This window comes from Falco peregrinus, chromosome 1, assembly GCF_023634155.1.
Source record: "Falco peregrinus isolate bFalPer1 chromosome 1, bFalPer1.pri, whole genome shotgun sequence".
Taxonomy (NCBI): domain Eukaryota; kingdom Metazoa; phylum Chordata; class Aves; order Falconiformes; family Falconidae; genus Falco; species Falco peregrinus.
Window position 1 is genome coordinate 94,260,665 of NC_073721.1, and position 21,263 is coordinate 94,281,927.

The following is a 21,263-nucleotide window of genomic DNA, read 5'->3' on the forward strand; positions in this document are numbered from 1 at the left end:
CGGGTAAGGATGCAGGCTGGCACCGGGCATGCTGGGGGTGCCGGGTAGGGATGCAGCCTGGCACCGGGCATGCTGGGGGTGCTGGGTAGGGATGCAGCCTGGCACCGGGCATGCTGGGGGTGCCGGGTAGGGATGCAGGCTGGCACCGGGCATGCTGGGGGTGCCGGGTAGGGATGCAGGCTGGCACCGGGCATGCTGGGGGTGCCGGGTAAGGATGCAGGCTGGCACCGGGCATGCTGGGGGTGCCGGGTAGGGATGCAGGCTGGCACCGGGCATGCTGGGGGTGCCGGGTAAGGATGCAGGCTGGCACCGGGCATGCTGGGGGTGCCGGGTAGGGATGCAGCTTGGCACCGGGCATGCTGGGGGTGCCGGGTAAGGATGCAGGCTGGCACCGGACATGCTGGGGGTGCCGGGTAGGGATGCAGCCTGGCACCGGGCATGCTGGGAGTGCCGGGTAGGGATGCAGGCTGGCACCGGGCATGCTGGGGGTGCCGGGTAGGGATGCAGGCTGGCACCGGGCATGCTGGGAGTGCCAGGTAGGGATGCAGGCTGGCACCGGGCATGCTGGGGGTGCCGGGTAGGGATGCAGGCTGGCACCGGGCATGCTGGCCAGTCTCTAATGAGAGTCAGGGCAGTGGTGCCGAAGGGCCTTGCTAGCAGCGGTGTTCATGGCCTGGCGTGTGTCAAGTACCCTCAGCTGCCTGCAGTGTCAGGCAGCACATCCTTATGGGAGCAGGTCTGATGGGTGAGGCTGAAATTATGGAGATGTATGCAAATTGATGCAAATTTACACGGTACTGGGTTTTCAGCAGGGCTTGTTGGCGTATTCCATGAGGAAGCAGCTATTTTAATTTTATTATATTTTGTTCTTGTCTCTGGAAGACATAATCTCTTCCAAAGGCCTGGGAATTCATCAGAGCCCTGACGAAGGGTGATGGGCAGCATGTGGCGGGGAGATCACCTGGGGCCCTGCTGCCCCCTGCCCACAGAGGGACTTCAGTAACGAGCAGTACGAGCAGTCAGGACACAAAACACAAGCCAGGCAGGGAACAAGACCATCTCCAAGGCCCTGGTTGCTGCCATCGCTCTGCAAGTGGGACAGAGCCCGGCGGGGAGGTCTGTGCTCAGGTGCACACTGCTGGGATTTCACCATGCTCACCTCTCTTGGGGGTGCCCGTCTGGCAGTACTGGGAGGAAAAGCGACTTGCCCAGGCAGGAGCTTCTGCTGTGGCTGTCGGGCACTTGGCGCTGAATGAAATGGTCACCAGCCAGGTCAAAAAGCAGAGAAAGCCATTTGCTGCTGCAGGAGGTGGCTGACATGAGCAGGTGGGGAATACCCAAGTCTCACCATCCCGTGGTCCTGCAACAAGTGCATCTCTGTGGAGTCTGTGGAGAGCAGTGGCCCAGGGACAGGTCCCCAAAACTCACCCCACAGCACACAGTCACCCCCATGAAATGAACCTGAGGAAGACACACACACACACACACACACACACCCCCACACACCAGTCCAAGCTCTTGTCTGGACTTCACGAGCCAAGACAGCACCCCGCAGCTGGGGGAGGGGGGTGCCAGTGCAGGCACAGCACAGCGCAGGGTGCAGGGCAGCGCGGGCAGCCCGTGCATTGCTCGCCATCAAGGCGCTGGTGCCGCAATGTTACCATGGTGCCTGTGAGAGCAGCCGCAGCATCCTCTGGCCCGGACCGCGGCTGGGTCTGGCTGCAGAGAGGGAGGGATTCATATCTGTAAGGGTGCTTTACTTGCTGCCTGTGAGAGCCTCTTTGTGCTCTTTTCCCCCTTTCAAATCACTTCATGGCAAGTGCCTGTACCACCTCTAGCTTACAAGCCTTCAAGTACACACATACAGACGATTGATTTTGCCATGGCTCAGGCCAAGGCAGTGCTGTGTGCTGGAGGCTGTTGTACCAGGCAGCCCCGCACACCAGCGCTGCCACCTCCAAGGAGAGCTCAGGGCCGGACCCCAGGGAGCCACCGGAGGGAACAGCCTCCCTCCCCGTGCTGTTCCTGGGCCTCTTGCTCCAGGACTGCACAGGGTCTTGGCGGTTGCAATCCCCACAACGTGCGCTGAAGGCAAGAGCATCCCATGGCCACATGTTTGGAGAGGAAAAAGACAACCCACTGGCAACAGGAGGGAGAAGAACCCACTGGCAACAGGGACCACTGCACAAGATGGCAGCAGGATAGTATCTCCCCCCTGTGAGCTGCTGAAGACCACGGTGCCGCATCCCACCTGGGTGCGCAGGGATTTCAGGGTGAGGAAGGCAGGCATGTGCCTGTGCGGTGGGATGGCCTCCAGGGACGTGCAGCTGGCCACACAGCTGGCACAGAGGGAGGCAGGCCACCTTCCAGCAGATCACCGCCTGGTCACCCCTCTGTATTGGGGTGTACAGATTTGCTGTTGGCAAGGCTTCATTTCTAAAACGCATTACCAGCTCGAGGTCACTTACAATAGAGGCTTTAATTAAAGTAGAGATCAATTTTTTTCAGCCTGCTAGCAGAGCACATTCTGTACTTTTCCTTCAGGAGCCACGTTCACTCACTCGTACAGAAAGCATCACAGGGAGCAAGGAGCTCTGCAGAAAAAACGGAAGCACCAGAGTCAGTTTGTGGTGCTGGGGACCAACAGCTCCCAGAAAACCAGCTGTATCCATCACCACTCTGCGCCCCAGAGCCCCAGCGCAGGCAGGGTAACACAAAGGGCTGCAGTACCTAAGAGTCTCTCCTGGGATCCTGCCTAAACAAGGAATTTAATGCTCAGACATCTTCGGTAAGCAGCGCATCAGGTGGGTGGTTTATGCCACCTCGTCTGTGCGCAGCACACGGCTGGGCACCTGATGGCTTTGTTTTGCTCTTGGTCCTGAGAGTCAGGGAACCCCTGCTGTGACAGACTAATGCAAAATGCATTAGTGTTAATGGCAAGATCTCAGGAGTAGCTGCTTCCTGGGGTCTACCTGCGCACTATTAATGGACACCAACTCGTGTCAATGTGCCTTCCCTCTACGGGTTACAGCTGCTCACAGAAGTTGTGCAAATCTGGATTCAGACGGTGCGGCAGGCAGCAGAGCTTAAAATACCACCGAGCCTACAAACAGACTTTGGCCAATGCATTTTTTTAATAATTTTTTTTTTTTTTTTTTTTTTTTTTTTTAGCAAGAGGTAGCAGCAGCGAAAGGGAGGGGACTTGGCAGGGTCTGGCAGCACCAGGGTGCAGGAGCTGGCCAAGGCGCTGCGGGGTTGCAGCAGAGCTGTGGCCGTCTCCTCCATCAGCATTCAGGGCTCCGTACCGCTCTTCCTCAGGGGACTGCAGAGCAGGGACTGCATATGAAACTGGAACGCAACCGATGCTGCAAAACATCTGAGGGGTTTATCTATGAGAAAAAGACCAACAGAGCTGCATAAACCTGTGCAGTCAGGTGACAAAAAAGTGCTGCAGCTTATTGGGGAGCAGGGGAAATATTTGCTGCAAGGATGGGGAACAGGCTGATAGCTGAGTTCATGTTCCTCCTCTGGCTGGAGCGCAGCACTGCAGCTCTCCCTTGCTGAGCACGTCCTGCTGTCTTCTGCTCCTGTCCTCAGCTAACCCTGCCGGCAACGCTAGTCTGAGCATCATTCGCCACTGGGACATGCTCTGCCAACATCTGGCTTTCCCTGGCATCCTGCAAAAGCGCGCAGCTGGTGTCCGGTCTCGTCATCACCCCTAGTCCCCAGAAACACATTCAGGAGGGTTTTGCAAGGGAGCACCGAGATCGTGCTGGCTCTTTCCAACCACTGCACCTTCCCTCCTGCCTCCCCGATGTGGTACCTGTGCCCACTGCACCCCTTCCCCTGAACCAGAGCCCCTCCAACCCCAGGCTGCTGCACGGCCCCGCTGGCGGTGAGCCCAGGCCACGGGCAACAGCTCTCAGCCTGGCGGCGAGGGGGGCAGCGGCTGCAGCTCCGGCCCCCCGAGCTGTGAGGAGCCCAAGGCTGCCGACAAGGGATGTAAGGGGAACGGAGAGGGAAGCGCACATCCGTGCGAGCAGGCAGAAGGCAATGCAGACCTCCTGCCACTGCAATGGAAGGCAAGGGCAGGGCAGGCGAACACTAATATTGGTATGTCCTCACTTCTGCCTGCCGGAGCTGCTTCCTACAGAGCAGGCAGGGTGTGAATTGAACATGAGATGTTCCAGTAGCCTGGCATGCAAGGATACAATCTATTTTTTCCTTTTAAAACAGGCTAAACTCAGCAGCAAGACCAGTCGCGGTGTGACACCTCCCTCCGACTGCCTAACTGCACCCGAAGGTGCAGATCAGTTCCCACACTCACCTTTTCCCTGAAACGCTTCCCTGCTTCTCAGCGCTTTAGACTAGCAGTGCCAGCTCTTAAGACCTTTATGCATCTGCTTTCTCGCAGGGATGCCTAATCTGGTGTCACGCAGAACGAGGATGCCTGGAACTTTGGCATTTCCACACTGAAGTCCCCTCCCCGTGACTTTGCTGTGTTAAGCACTTACCCTGCAAACACAGAGCGAGTATTTACACAGCGGTGTGTCCCCAGCAGGTTGCAGCTATTTCGGAAGCTGTTTGTTCTCGGCACATCTGTGCTGTAGACAGAGGTGTTGGTAGATGCTACCCAAGAACTAAACTTGTAAGTGACACCAGGATGTATTCCAAAATACACAGCCTTTTGGGACAAAGATCTGTGCTGGAAGTGACCAGCACGTTCTAGCAAGTGGTACACCCAGTGGCCCAGCTTTGGGACCTGATGTAATGCCTCTATGAAAATGGAATGGGCAGAGGAACAGGCAGAGACCAAATTATCCTCGTTCCTTGCACAGCCCAATTCCTCGCTTGCGATACTAGACTGGTAGCCTCCAGGGAGATGAAAGCGCATCCTCAGAGGAACGTTTCACATAGTCTCGAATCTCCCCACTTCTGAAAGTTCTCCCAAGCGCTTAGGAGGACTCTTTAGGTAACAAGAATCAGAAACCTTAAGGGAATAGAAGATTTGCAAAGGGCTGTGGTGGAGGACTTGGGGGGGGGGGGGGGGGGGGGCGGGGCGGAGAAGAATAATGTATTCATACTGAGCAATTAATTTATTTTTCTAGAAACGTTCTCCTGCTTAAATTATAACCAAGCCCTGGCACTGCTGAGTGCTATGATTTAATACCCCCATAATTAAAGACTTTGTTGTCATCCAAAGTCCTCACTGTGCAGAGAAAATCAGCTCAAGAGCAGTAGAAATGTTTTTTTAAAAGTCAAAGGCTGATTAGCATGAATACTTGCAAGAAGGCTTCCGGCACACAGCCCTCAAACCTGCTGCCAGCTATCACTCCCACCCTCGGGGCAGCGTGGGCGCGCGTTCCCAAGCTGGCCCACCCCAGCCTGCCAGCCTTGCCCAGGTAGGTTTGGTCCAGCAAGCAACAGAGGGTCCAAAATACCCACCTAGGCCTTCCCCATTAACACAACCTGAAGTCGGAAGGGCGAGACAAAACAAGTAATTCAGGAGCAGAGATGCTAACCCAGGATACAGTAGAAAAGATGTTGGCTCTCTTCAAGCTACAGTAAGCTCTGTGGTGCTCAAATACTGGAGCACGAGGGAAGCTTTAAAAAACCAAAACCAACCTATATTAGGGCTGCACCATTCACACACCAATCCTTGGAACGTCCCTAAGTGTTTCTTTGGGACTACTGCTTTGACAGTAAGTCAAAAGTCTTTATTGTTTTATCGTATTTAAGATGCCTGAATAGATCCTGCAGCCTCCTTATGATGCTCCAGCCGTAAGGAAACAGTCATATAATTTACAAAGGAATTAACAGGGCCAGCATCTCAATGAAATGACAACTCTAACACAAACCGAGGGCACAAAATTTCAACGCTGTATTCCACCAAAAGGACTTCCATTGCTCCTAAACATGCATTTACGTGCAGAAACACACACCTTTCTCATAGCATTCAGGTACGGAGCTTCAACGTATCTTTCAGTTTATGTAAAACGTCCATATGAATGAAGTGAATTTACCATGAAACTAAAGCAAGTGTCAGTGGTAGACTGTTTTGACATGTCAAGACAGACGACTATGAACTTTAAAACCTCCCTCTTCTGCTTTATTGACAGGTAAATTGTTCAAAAATGTTCTCACAATTCAATAATTACAAAGACTTAGACTTACATTAAAAAAGTAAAAACCAGAAAACCCCCAAAGCAGTAGTGTCCAGCTCTAACTGAGCCCCTTTATCAAGAATCTGAGAAAAAGAGCAAGTACTGTCGAACACTTAACGTAACAGGATTAAATGTTGACTAGAACACTCAGTTTAAACTAAAGATAAGTGCACGTCTATACAGTGTTTCAGAAAAGAACATTAGCCATTGGTATACCATTAGCCCATTTAAACCAAATTTTAAATAAGTGACATCCAACTGTCAAAAAATTGGCACAGAAGGCACACTAGTGTGACAATGACAAACTGGATATGCCAGCCACTGAATTAATTACAAGCTTTTAATGAAACATGGTCACAAATCTTTGATTACTAAATGTATAATACATGGAAGCATGAGATTAAATATACACGCAAAACATCACCACTGCACGTGGGCCATAGCAAAATATACAGGAGTGTGTTGTGCATTTTTCTACATGATCAATACTTGATTAATAATCATGGGGTCTTCATGCAGGTGAGGATACAATTAATGAGAAAAGCAGCACCCCCAGTTACAGATCCTTCACGTTCCACTTTGGTAGCCAATAAAACAGACTGATGTTTTAGTGCGATATAGTCCCTTACATCAAGCAGACTTCAAGGGCAATGCGTCCACAAGAAGGCTTGCTAGCTAAACAATGTAGTGTCCTTACACCAAAAAACCCAGGAGAAATAACTTCTCAGAAGGAGACAGGCAGGAACTAGGAGTAAAATTTTTTTTCACAGCAGTAATTACCTATGTTTTAAAAGCCCTGACTAATGACTGATTGATGAGGACTAAAAAGCAGGGTATAGGTAAAAGATAACTGGCAGTAGTCCTATGTACAAGACTAAAAAGTTGGTAGAAAGATAGAAAGACAGTTATGCAGCTGTATATGTAATGGCTAAAAGAATTAAAAGGCCACAAAACTATAACCAACTTTTAACTTCCTGGTGATTCTATTGAAGCTGGAAATGACCTACAGCTTCCTAGCATTCTCCTTAAGATTTAGGAAACAAAGAGTTACGGGAGAAAGGAAAAGTGTATTCATCTGAGGATGTAACTAGACCTGCTCGCATTTCCTATTTAGAGGTCCAAATTGTGTCTAAAAGGATTTCCTGCTAATGAGACATTACATCATTCTATAGAAAAATAATATTCCTGATATTGTAGCAACATTATCAGTATCTCTCTCTATTTCTTTTTCGGCATAAGAATAAGACTATTTACTGGTGGCCTTAAATGCTCCTATGCAATAAAACTGTCACAGCTGTGCAGAAAGGAATCAACCGTAACTGAGCAGTGAACAATTCTGCATAAAAAGCTCAATCACTATTTAGTAAAGAATTTTCTTCATTTTAATAGTTTGTATCTACAATCTGGATATATAATTATTCTTGTACAACACTAGAGATTCAGTGTCAGTCTTGGCACTAGCATCTGAGACAGCTTTGCCCTGCTCTTGGAATACTCCATGGAGTAGTGGATGATTGAAGCCAGAAAGGTGAGAGCAGTAGTGTTATGCATCACAGGTTGACTGGTCCAGTCCATCCAGCGTAAGCTGATTCCTATGAGGAGAGTTGGGACTTGGGGGACCACTCGGATTTGAGCTGTTGGATGGAGTAGAATGTTTGGTGGAGTCTGAATCAGGCTGTTAATGAGAAACATAAAAAAAAAAAAAATTGCTTACTTAAAATCAATTCTTCACACTGAAAAGCTTTCAAAAGCACTCAAAATTTGGGGTGAGCAACACCTACAAAGCAGTGTGTATTAGATTCAATTCATAGCTAAACATTCATACAAGTAATTCCATTATTATCAACAGGCTGCAGTGTAGTCCCTGAAGGTGACCTTCTGATGTACCAGGAATTATGGCAAAGTACGTGGAAACTGCTACATCTCAGGCTCCTCTCCTTTAGCCACTGAAAAACTTTCCTGATGGAATGCATCCATCTGTCCACTGTTGCTCTGGATTTACCACCCTGTGTTTTCCAAGCAATTTTTATAGCCCAGGAGCAGATCTGTCTGCCCATACAAACCAAGTAACAATTACAGTCAAATCATCTTCAGTTTGGTGAGAAGGAAAGAAACAAGCATATGAACTGCTTACAAAACAGCAACAGTGACAAGCATGTGAAATGCCTGACAAAAGAGCGAAGGCTGCCAAGTATCAGGCTGGAGATCTGGAAACAGAATATGTTTACTGGAGACACCCTATGTCAATGTCTAATAAAGACAGTCTATCCACAGTTATTTCCCCAGCGTTACATTGGTTGTTGGGTATTTGCCTTCACAGATTGGTCTCACTTCAACAGGATGGCTGGCAAGATTCCCCGCTATTTTTGGTGAGCTGCAACTCTGAGCACTGCACACGTTCACTGCTGACGAAATACTGCATTTCAGGAAAAACTGGTACCGTTGCAGCAAGTTATTTTCAAGAAAGGGAATATACGTTTAGCAAATTGATTGAAAGGTAAGACCCTTCAAGAATGCGGTTCACAAGGTTTTGCATGGCTCAGACAATAATAAGATCATACATAACAAGATTATCCTAACATGATCCAGTTCATGCTGCGATAAAGCCAAAAGCCATGGGAAAAATAGTATAAAGCCAAAAGGTGTTATTAAAGCCTCCCTTTCTGAGTTTCAAACTACTCTTTGTTTTAATTCAAGAAGTCGTAAGAAATTGTAAGACCTATCGAAAAAGAAAATACTATTGTAAAAACCTTAGAATGCACCATTACTTGTGCCTACAAACAGCAATTATTAGACCATGGAATGTAACGGAATTTGAGAAGGATGCTGTACAATAACTAACTCGAATGACATAGACTGTCATCAGCACCTTTGAAAACCCAGGCAGTTTCAAAACCTGCTGTGTTTACAGACCCCTATTTTCACATGCTTTTAATGGCTATTTTCACATGCTTTTAATGGCTTACTAAAGGTGATAAAGGAAATGGGAGCATGGCTGGGATCAGAACTCTGAGCACACGCTTTGACTTGCAGTGTCCTAAGGCATCCTGCAGAGCTCTGGTTTCAGAAAAGCACCCTTCAAAATCCAGAACATTATATGGGCCTGTAGTTGGGTACCAAAAAGTGCTAAAAAGAGGCAAAGACCTTGATCTAGGAATTTGCCTCCCAGGAATAATTCCTAACACTTTCCTTGCACAGGCAGTGCTTGCGCAAAGCTTGGAAGAAGCTATACCCATGATAAAGCAAGGAAACAGAACTCATACATCTTCTCTCCTTAGATTCAGGGACGCCAGTTTTGTACAGCCAAGACATTTTCAATCTGGTGACTACTGGCGTATACTTTTACTCCTGTTATAAACAGTTCTATGTTTTTTTAAAATATAATTCCTTCTCAAGTTACATGACAAAGTGTCTTCCTTAAGGCAGCACAGAAAATTACTTAACTAGTTGTATTACTTTGCTATTCTATGCTAATAGCCTAGAGAACATTTTTAGGAGCTTTGAGGACATTTCATCAATTAGTCAAATTTCCCTTGCCTACAAAGCTTAATCCAAGACATAATACTTCTTAAAATACCACCATAAAAAGATCTTTTCACAGCTTTGCTTTTGTGCTGGCACATCTAACCTGTAATCATATATTACAGACTGGAGAAAACATTTGTGGAAGGAAAACATCTCCATAAAGAACTCAGTCTTTATGAAGTATTTCCTCAGAAATTTAATTTATTGGAAAAAGAAAACAAATCTACAGCAACAGGATAGCATCAGTCTCCATTTAATAACAGCTACTTTACCTCTTTGTCGAACTCCTGGTCAGGATCAGACATACTTCGGGAAGGCATGGCTCCTCCCACATCACTGCCACCTGGAGAGGAAGAAGGAAAAAAACCAAAAGGCAGGTTTACACCTCCTGTTGAAACCATAAATTACAGCTCAGAAGTGACAAGCTTGCGTCCAGCCTTACTTGACGAGGGCCATGAAATATAGGTTTTGTTCCTCTGCTGCTGCTGCCGTGAGACATTAGCTGTAGATGGACATGGTTTTTCATCCTGTGCAGGAGGTAGGACACTCTATAGTTGAAATGAAAGACCTTGTTAGCCAGCAACAAAAGCTATCCTACTAGGAGTTGTTACTCATGAAAACTTTACTGTGCTTTTGAAGCTATTACAACCCAGTGTTGGTAGAAAAACTGAACTTACTTGACCACATCCACATATTTTCAGTAACAGACACAAACCCTGAGAAAGACAGAGAAAGAACTAAGCCCCATAGCAGCCACTGGAACCTGTCAGCCAGCAAACCCTCTATTAAAGGGGCAGGGACTGTACCAACAGTTCTGCTTTCCTTCCTCCTCCTGCTGAAAGGACAAATGCATTACCCTCATATACGCTAGCTGAGAAGGACAAGAGAAAGCCTGACTAGCAGCTATAAACAGAGGGTATAGATCATAAAAGTGTACCTTTGCACCTTCCTCTCATGGATTTAACACTAATAGCTCACCAAATGCTGTATTTGTTAAATACAAAATAAAAATAATGCCTATAAAGCACTGCAACTTACGTGCATTTTAATTACCTCCACAGCATCAGTTTTTCCCCCCCTTGTTTTTGCTCTAGAATTGGCAAAGTGCCACAAGCACACCATTCCAGTTCCTAACAGTTTGTAGCTACTCCTACCCTTGCTAGGGAAGCAGAGGAGGGACAGGAAGAGGAAGAAAGCAGAGGGGAGCCTTGCAGTGAGGAATGGTCACTCTGGAGAAAGATTTCAGCAGAGATACAGCTCATGTGATAGACATGCTCAAAGCCTGTTGGAGGTGATATCAGAGCAGAATGTTGAGAGGATGAGGACGAAGGAAATTCATTCTGTTATTTTAAGAAGTCAAACAAGGAAAAGGAAGGAGGAGAGACTGATTATTTACAAACTACTAACAAGCTCCTGGCAGTGATATCTATCTCTTTCAGTCTCATAAGTCAGCTAACAGTATTTCCTTGCACAGGATTTACAAGCATTGCTCATCACGAAGGTCCACCTTTCTCAAAATGATTAAAAGAAAAATCTGGTACAGAGATAATACTTGAGCTCCTTATTGCTCATCTTCACAGTTTTTTGAGCAAGAATAAAGGCACATACACCTCCCTCCCTTTTAAATGTATTTTACCAGTGGGAGGTCCATGAGAACCTGCATTCCATCTCCTGGTCCCATATGAGCCACGTGGTTGAAATTCGTTGGGTTAGAAATCATCTTCGACCTTAGCTCAGGGTCTCTAAGCATTTCCCTAAAAGAACAGAGTGGTTTTTACTATTAGCATTCCCAGTCTGCATGTTATCATGTATAGTAAGTTACACACCACGATTAAATTCTTACCGCCTTTGTTGCAATCGCTCTTCCTCAGGAACCTTAAATACAAATCTTCTTTTGCTCCTAGTCCGAAGCATTTGCTTCTTGCTATTGTCAGATGTTTCTGGCACACTGAGGACAGCTCCTGCTGTAATATCACAACACAATTTCACATACATAGGTACACCTTGACCCAGACGCATCCAATACAAGTTTCATCTCATGCAAAGGTAACGTGACTTAAAATTACTCAGCTTTGTATCATTTTCCCATTTCTCCCCTTGGGCAGTACTCACCTGCAAACTTGTTCTTGAAATATATTAGTCTTGGTGGCTCGCAGTTGAGGAGATTCAGCGTGCCGTCCATGTTTAATGGTCTGATCTGTTTTGAGGAAGGAGACAGAGAATTAACTCAAGCCTAACATACACTGTGAAGAAATATCTAATTTGGAATTAACCCAATGAAGATCTATATTCAAAGAGAATTACTTACCCTTCGCAGACCAATAGTCTGGACCCATTCCATAGTGTTGACATCAAAAACATCAACACCATACTCACTATATACTGTTACATATGAAGAATTGCAACCTGCATAGATTAAAAACAAACAGAAAACCCTAATGTGGTTTCAGGAAGTCCAGAACTGACACATATTTGAGCACATTTCAATAGTTAAAAAAGTTTTCCACTATGTGCAAGACATATTTTAAAACACTTTTTCCCAGCCCCACTTTCAAACAGGTATTTTTGTGATAATAGATTTGCTAACAACTGCCAGCATCATGGAAAGACTTAAGTTTGACCCTTTCAGTATTTTTAAACTTCATATTATGATTTCATGAAATTGCAAAAAAGTTTTCAGATGCATACGAATTTGCTACTTGGTAGGAACCGAGCAGCTATCTTTTCTACAGATGCAGATTACTTCATTTCGGAAGCAGCAAACTAACTATACATCTGCTCTGTGCACGGGAAAAGAGGGCCACCATCTGTGAGGTGGGTCATGAAGTCATGATGTGGATCTGTTCTCAATTTCCTTCCTCTTTTGCTAACAATTATCTAGATTTAGATATTAGTGTGCAAGTTACTTTTATCAGGTTAACCAGGAAAATGTCACAATGTGTAAAGCCCACAACCCATTTTCTCTTTTATTTATTTTTTTTTTTAAACGTAAAAGGCAGACAAGTTTATTGTAGGTCAAATGAAAAGCAGAGATCCCTAGAGCCTCATATCAACATGCATCTGCTCGTGTAAAGACTGTGTCCTGATGTAAAAAGCGGTTACTAGAAATTTATGGGAGCTAATAGGGAAAAGAGCTGCTTCAACAAACAAAAGAAAAATTACCTAGTAGGTCACTAAAAATACATCACAGAATCTCCTTAGAAGAACTGAAGTAAGGTTGCCATGCCATTTTTTAAATTTGTTCACAGAAAGCCTTGGACAGCCGTCATAAGTATGTATCCCAGAAATTATGTACGGTCAAGTAGTTATTAGATGGGGTCACAGTTGGCTTGGCTGTCCAAATCAAGGGAGACCACTGCGCATTCAGAAAGAAACACCAACTGCTTCTGCCTGGCCAGCTGGTAGCCAAGGCCAGCACTTACCAGTCAGAGCTGATAAGCTGGATCAGATCTCAGCTGGTTCCCAGAGACATATGATAGTGTCTGCACTGGGCTTGCTCATGCTACAGCTTGGAGACCTGCTGGCTCCCAGTCTTTGCACTGCGCTCAAGTTAAGCAGTCCCACAACGCCTGCACTGACTCAGCACAGAACCAGCACGTGAAGCTGGTTTAACTGCAACCTGGACAGGCCACCCGAGGTAATGGAGCTGACTGCGCTAGCGCAGACCTCGGCCTCTCCTAGCATGAGGGACTGAACGTCCTAGAGACAAATTCTCCACCATATCCTAACACTTCTCTGTGACATGGTCCTTTACCACAGCAGAAACTGCAACAGGGGGAGAAACCACTTCCACTTTGACTAGCTCCTGATGGGGCAGTTAAAAAAAAAGCCTACAACACTAGTGGCAGACACCAGGACTGAGGAAGGAGGACCAGGCTAATGAAAAGGGAAGTAATCCAGTTTCCTTTGGCAGCAGCAAACGTTGCTCCTTCTACAAAAACAGCCCCAGGCTAACACCACTCAGGACTGCACACACAAGGATGCTGTACAACAGTTTACAGTAAGAACAGCTGGTAATAATAACAAAACCATTAACTAGCAAGTCTAGTTTGCTGAAATGCAAAAAACTGTAAAGCTGATAAAGGAAAAGGAAACATTAGCTTTGGCTAATGGTGTTTTAAAGTAAATTTGCAACTACATTGTTTCCTTGGGCCTTTGCTTTGGAATTCTGGACAGAATTAGGTCAAAGTAAAAAAAGCAAACAATCTCAGTTCAAGACAATTAAAATTAAACAAACTGCTATCAGGGCCTGACCTGATCAAACCAGCATGCACCTGACTGCTTGCTGTACTGTTCAAACAAAAAGCTACTTCTTGCCTTCAATCATTCAAAACATTTCAATTGCTATTTGAGCTCCAAATAGAAATCCCAGTTTTATCACAAACTGCCTTTGACTACCAAATACTGAAAAATGCTCTGCATGTGCTTCTGTCCTAACTAGCTGCTAAGTCAATGCTCCTGAAATGAAAAGAGTGGTTGAAAAATTACCCTCCACCTGCCTATATTATTTTTGGAAATTCTCCCCCTAAAAACAAAACCAAAAGGAGAAAAAGTGCTACCAGTTCTACCAAACCCAAAATTTTTACTGCTTATTTTGTGATCTTCATGAACCTTTAGAGTTGTTCTTCAACCTTCTATTGTACTTTGAGTATAGGACACAGAGGACATCCTACAGACACCTAGACATTTACACTCTCTAGGGGAGCAAAAATCTTCACAGAATTTCACAGACCAGTAGTCTTGCACTGTCCTGCCTCCAGGACTACTCTCTGTAAAAGTTGTTTTGCATTCCATATTTTGTTCTTCTGTGTCCTGTAACAAGACAGAGCTTCTCTTCTTGCAGCATCCAGGATCTCAGTCCAGGAGATCATAAAGTCCAAAACTACCATTAGGAAGAACTATGTATCCTGTTAACTCATCAAAACTTCAATTGTAGGGATTGAAAGACAAACCAAAGCAAAATAGAATACAATGCTGATTATTTCAAGACAAGTAAAGCAGCAACAGGGATATGGCAACAGAAAAACATATACATACTACAGGCAACAGGAGTTGCAGGCCACATTAGTTCCTGCATGCGTGACCTTCGACCTTGCGAATCGACGTACACTCCCATATGGCTGAAGCAAAGCAGGTATTCCTCATTACTGAGCTCCACAGCACAAAGGGCATCAAAAGACTGCTGTGAGAGGAAGATAAGCGAGGGGTCATTAGGATTTACCAGGTTTATAGATTGTCCATCTCCCTGGATGGTCAACAGAGAGAACCCAGACTGGTAGCCAACACAGAGCTTGTCCTTGAACACTGTCATCCACTGTACAGTTCCTGGAGCCTGAATTTCACTGAATTTTTTGTGGAAAGGTTTAGTTCTGTGAATTTCATAGCAAAAAACTTGTCGTTTAACAGCCACAAACAAACAAGTTGAAGAACTCTTCTTTAGTGTTCCAGTTGTAATCAATTGGCAGCCTTTAGTTTCTGCAAGCTTAATGTCAAAGTTTCCTTCTGACCCATCCAGAGAGGCCCAGGGGTAAAGATGAACATGATGGTTCCGACCACAGATGAGGATGATAATTTTCTCTTTGGGAGCAAGCTCTATCTGGTACACCTTCTTGCAGTCAGCAGCTCGGACTATCACTGCAAAGGAAAGAAAAGCTGCCCTAAGTTAAACAAGAAAACCATCAGGCCTGGAAACATTGCAGCGTCACATACTGATGTCTGAAAATGAATCTAAACACAGACACCAGATAAGAAAGAGCACTTATTACGTTTGATGCTCTGTTATTAACTCTTAGAACAAATGAGGAAACAAAGCATTCCTGTGACTCTATTGAGTTACAGGATACAAAGTCTCAGCAACTCGACAGAAAAAGGCTGCTTAACATCTGGGATAAATGGAGAGTTTTTTTATATAGTGTCATCTGTACTATCTATACACTGCAAGATGCTCTCTATCTTCTGAAATGGGTCCCACCTTCAGGAAAGTATCGGTATCTTCAGTAAACTATGGAGGAAGACCAAATTAGCAAAACACAAAGAAAAGAAACAGGAAGTATTTAATGCTGATAATGGAGGATACAAATTTCTGTACTGCCGGCAAATGTCTCAGCCTAATACAAAAGCAGTACAGTAAGTGGGTGTTAAGCACCTATATGGAAAGGTAAAAAAAGCTGTGTGAGATGGGAAAAAGATAAGAAGAAATGGGCTTAAGCTGCAGGAAAAGATGTTTAGGACAGGCACCAGGAAAAGCCTTCTCACAGTAAGGACTAGTTAGGCTGCCCACGGAAACTAGTTTCACTGTTTGAAGTGTTTTTTAAAACTGAGTTAGAGGCAGCTAAGGGGGTTATGTACAATGTGTTCTGCTTTTGGGATTGTGGGTATACAGGCACTTTCAGGAAAGCAGTGAGCATTTCATGGGTTACAGGTAGAAGAGACTAAGCGATTCCAAACTAGGAAACCTAGTACGCATAAGCTAATTATATTAAAATGTTACTTTCATTTTTCTGTTAGCATTCAAAATATCTGTGAATGATAATAATAATAAAAAAGAAATATTAACTGGAATTTATATGCATTTTTTTCAGTAACAGTTGAGTAACTTTGCCAAGTTACCAAATTCTGTAAATTCTGTAACAAGACTTTGGCTGTTTAAATCACAAAGCTTTTGTGGCATCCTCCCACTTGCACAAATAGATGATATGTCTGAAGAAACATTCTATGAAATAACCAGCTGTTGGAACTTTGCCACCAAGATTATTTTTTTTCCCCCCCTAGCTCTAACTCCAGCTTACAGTTTACACTATTTGTCAAGAACTAAGTGATATTCTGACCAAAGACCTTTGATATTAGCAGCTGGCAGTTAATTAACACTGAAAATTACAACTGCCATAAAATGGAAAAGAAATTACAATTTATAAAAATGTTATTAACACGTAGGAACTGGACACAGAAAACTCCTGCAAAACGTCTTTTAACTTAAACCCAAAACTTACAATTCATTTTCACATTTACATATGACACAGTGATACAGATAATTGTTCCTTTATGAAATGACCTTTCAAATTAAATGTACGATTTTCTTTTATGCAAGAAGCTGTACTGGAATCTTTGGAATTATCTGCATCTATAGTTACGTTTATATCTAAGTACTTACAGAATGATGACCACTGGAAGTTTACTCAAAGGAATGGCATTTATTACTGCCAAAAAGAATTTAAAATATCTGTTTTCTCCATGTATAAAGCAGTTTCTCCTGGAACTGGACAATGGCTTATTCTAAGCAAACGGAAGCAATAACGTTTTGCTTTTTGCCCCAAAACCACATCCCTAACTTCATTTGATTTTGCACATCAAGTCTTTCAGAACCTGTACTCACTGCTTTACTTGACACTGAAATGGAAGTTTAGCATGACTGCAATCCAACTGTCAAATCGCTACAAACTAAATTGCCTTGAAAAAGGAAATTAAAATTCTTCCAAAGCTATATTTAAAGAAGTATCCTTTTTGAAATTTGAATGACAATGACTAAAAACAGTCAAAAGGATATTTCAGGAGTGTCTCAGTGATTTTTCCAAGCTGAAAAAGGCACCTTTTATTTTTACAAATCTGTATCACTGACTTCAATATCCTCAACTTCCAGATAGTTAAAAGACACCAGAAGAACCTAAGCTCAGACTTTATAAACAAAGTGAAAAAAAGGTGAAGAAAGCATTAGGTCTTTTGTTAGAAACAATCCTATCAGACAGCCATGGCTGTTAGCTCTTACACCACAGAAAGTATGGATTTAGAATGTTGTCTAAATTTAGAGTGCCTAATGAGTTATAAGAAAGTATGAATTTCACAAGGTATGTTTGGTGCTTTTAAAGTCAGAGAGAAAGAAATAACTTGGAAGAGATAAATAGTAGTAGATTACTGTGTCCTAAATCTGCATTGCTTCTTGAAAATATATTACTTAACTTCTGTAAAAAATATGTTTAAAATTGCATTTTGTATGGATTGACCCCAAACAATCCCCATGCTCATGTGCTAGTAGTTCTTTTGGTCTCCGTGCTCTCCCCACCATACCAAGGCATGTCTCCCATTGTTATCTGTATTTGTGCTCAGTATATCAGGTTAAAGGGAAAAATTAATCCCTTACTCCCTAGCTGTGATGCCTAAGAATTCAATGACAGAGGGATATGCCTGTGCTCCCCAGTGACTGTGCAGCATACGCTTCACTGTGGTACCCGAAGCACACTCTGTGAATTTCTGGAATGCACATGCTAAGTCTTCATGAAGAACAGGCTAATCTGATGCCATTTTTCCCAAAGCAGAGGGCAGAGTGCATCGAGAACAGGAAGGAAAAAGCAGGTTCAGGAAGAAGCATAGGGTCAGGGAAATAAAGAGATAATGGAAAGGGACAAGCAAGGCATTTGCTTTGGCCATTATTGGTTTGAAACAGAACATGAACGGCTGTCAAGTTTCTGGAAGAAACAATGATACATGGTGGCTTTAATGAAAAGTCTACAAATGCTTGTGCTTATTGCACTAGCTGTCTAACTTCTAATATATGTCAGTTTAAGTCCTCTGATGATGCAGGTTGGAATAAGTCTGTTTCCACATCAAGTTTTTCTCACTCAGGTTCTATTTAGTAAGTGCCTGGTAATTGATTGTGCATCAACTGCTGCTGTGTGTGCTGTGCATGTTCTGTGTGCTGAAGCGTTTTGTTACCTGCTATGGGAACACAGTTAAGGTGAGATTGTGTCAGAATATGCCCAGTAACTCATCCCTTTAATTTCAGCCAGTCAACTGAACGTAATGGTAACGACCAAATTAGTGCTTATACCTCACACTCACTTTTCCTTCTCATCAGTTAACTGAGTGCTTAATACTTACTATACATGAAGGGCGGTTGTTGTGCAACCTATGTTGTAACAGCACTAAAAGTTATGGAGCTCATTATTCCATATGTAATTACTGCATGCATTATGGCCTAACTTACCGTCACGGGTCACCTCTATCACATACAGTCCTTCTTCTGAACCAATTGCTATTCTATCTCGATCTAAATCAGGAAGGAAAAAAAAAAGGCGATTAATTCAGCTACACTTAATCTCACATTTTTCCAGCTGTTCAAAGCAAACAGTCTGTTTTACATTTCTGGACAAACAGTTTTTCAACACCAAATCAATTTTGCTTAAGTTCATGCAGTCTGTCAAAAGCATGCTATATAAAGTATTGCTAAAACCATCTGTTAAACAACTAAACAGTATCATTTACTCCAAGTAGATGAAGAAATCTGAATATGAATGCAAGATTAGCACTTCCCCCCATTATTAAATTCCTATAAAGAAATTCAGCTGAGAAATTTATTTCAAGGTGTCAGTGCTCTCATTACAGAAGCCCAACTAAAAGCTCCAACCCTCACACACTTCAAAAAGTTAAACCAAACATACCTACAATAGCAGCAGCTAAACTTGCTTTAATAAGAGGCAGTGTACTGTCATAGGCTTCTTGTGGAATATGCACAACCTGGTTTTTCAGTCTGTTTTTGTGCAGGATAGACTGCAACCCTTCCAGGATTCCAACCCACTTTCTCTTCTCATTCTCATTTTCCGTCAGGATCAGTAGAGAACAAGACTTTGAAGGCAAACCTAAGAGAGAAGCTGTCACCTTTTAACAGACAGAGAAAGTGAAATTACTAAGAAAATAAAGGCCCTTTTTGTCAGTACTATATACTTCACAGAACTGTGGTAGTAAAATACAGTTTTTCATAACAATGTGATGATGTACCTGAGAGGTATGCAACATCGCACACAGCTAATATGACCACAGTGCTTCAAAAACACCCCACACAAGCCACAGCAGTTTTGTTTGAAAATACTCAGTCTTGCTCAGTCATTCTGAATCCTAAAATATGGGCAAGGAACGCTACATTCCTTTCCTACAATAAGCAATACATGGCAGTAAAGGGCTCCTTCCTGCTCTGAACTGGAATTTCAATAACATGCCATAATTTGTCCTGATCCCTCCCCTCCCCCCATCTTTTAATAGCTCATTCAAAAAGACACACATGCTTTCCAAATCAGTTGCATTTAAACTCAATGGTATTGCTATGATAATTTCCAGATTCTGATTTTGCTACTTAATTTTCACAATATTTGTCCAGGGGGAAGAGCACATCATATCTGCATTAAAAGCTCTGGAGAAAAGCAATGATTTGAGACTGAAGCACTGTACTGCCCCACTTCTTCGTGTTAAAAAGAAAATCACTACGGCTTCACTAAATTTTTGGGTAAATCATCCTATAGGTATCAAAGCAGAATGTACTCTGAATAGAAAAATTATTCAGGAACTTCCTGTCACCCAAAGTACGCACTAACTAATTTCTTAATATTAGGTTTGTGTCCTGTATAAAGATACAAAAGGGTTTGTGAGATCATGGGAACTATGCTTTCAGTCACAGACAAACAGGTCACCAGCCAGTATCAGCCCTCAAAACACACTATTAGAATAACAATAGTTAAACAGAAAAAAAGCAGCAAAAGGTGCAAAAGTGCAAAACTGAAGGTGGCAATATGGAATAACACACCTTCAGCTTATATGCCTTGATAAGAAAATCATCATAAATAATAGATGATGCAGTTATGCAACATACACTGAAAGAGTGAATTAAGTAAAAATATTCATCTTAAAAAATAGAATATATCTGAAAGTAAACTTGGGACAATAAGATGTCAAAGACAGAACTCCAGAAGTAAGACAACAGTGAAAAGCAGCAGGAAAAGAACTGAGTAGTTTGCAGTTGCTCATAGCTCTTACTACTCTGCATCAAGCTTTGCTCACGTCTAAACTGTAACTAAGCATTAACATTTTAAAGATGGATAGAGGCATAATGGATAATACTTCTAAATTTGACAACCAAACCAAACCAGACTTCAGCTATGGTCTTCCCTTTGAAGCACTACCATGTATTACTGCTCAGTCTTTTGAAGGTGGCATCTTACATGCAGTTAAATGTGGAAAAAAATGGGAGAGCTGGTCATTTTATATATATATATATATACACGTATGTATATACACACACACACATATATATATATAATTATTCATCACACAAAAATCCAGTATCTGGTATGAAATTCAAGGCTTCTTAACTCCAACTGCTAAGCTATGGAAGGACTCCACTACAGACACTCTCACATTATTATTAAAAATGTATCGACGGCAGCACTTAGATTGCAGCGTCTGGATGCAAGGATGGCATCCAGCTTTAAAAACTGGTTACCAAGGAGAGATGTTGGAGTCTGAGATAAGTTCTTCCTCTTCTTGATTTCATGGAGGGTCAGAGGTTGCAATATTTTAGTGTCTGGCAGCATTCTGATATTGCTTTTTTCTGGCGGAAGATCCAAAAGAAATGAAAATCTCTCTTTGGTGGGCCACCAATATCATCACGTGTTATGCGAAATAATACATAAGAAAGAAGGACCACATTTTTACAGAGGTGATGTAAAGTAACAGTTTTAACTGTTGCACAGAAGCTACTCTATGTCAATTATGTCAGCAAGATGCAAATCTAGGATTAAATGAAATTGAGAA

The 21,263-nt window shown here is 43.4% G+C and overlaps 1 protein-coding gene across 15 annotated transcripts in view; it reads right to left on the minus strand.

The window, feature by feature from the left end:
* Positions 1–6,084: 6,084 nt before the first annotated feature.
* CDC42BPB (CDC42 binding protein kinase beta) overlaps positions 6,085–21,263 on the minus strand; it is a 98,649-nt gene continuing 83,470 nt past the window's right edge. For 6 of the 15 annotated variants that reach the window (XM_055795892.1, XM_055795849.1, XM_055795836.1 and 3 more), the window contains 11 exons: positions 19,121–19,337; positions 18,667–18,729; positions 14,727–15,323; positions 11,998–12,095; positions 11,802–11,886; positions 11,533–11,653; positions 11,326–11,443; positions 10,367–10,405; positions 10,132–10,237; positions 9,962–10,032; positions 6,085–7,839 (listed from right to left, as the gene is read on the minus strand). In XM_055795892.1, coding sequence (XP_055651867.1) covers positions 7,708–7,839; positions 9,962–10,032; positions 10,132–10,237; positions 10,367–10,405; positions 11,326–11,443; positions 11,533–11,653; positions 11,802–11,886; positions 11,998–12,095; positions 14,727–15,323; positions 18,667–18,729; positions 19,121–19,337 — 1,647 coding nt within the window. In that variant the 3' untranslated portion in view covers positions 6,085–7,707. Of the gene's footprint in view, positions 7,840–9,961; positions 10,033–10,131; positions 10,238–10,366; positions 10,406–11,325; positions 11,444–11,532; positions 11,654–11,801; positions 11,887–11,997; positions 12,096–14,726; positions 15,324–18,666; positions 18,730–19,120; positions 19,338–21,263 lie in introns of those variants that run through there. The other 9 variants (XM_055795859.1, XM_055795919.1, XM_055795897.1 and 6 more) reach the window with 4 other exon arrangements.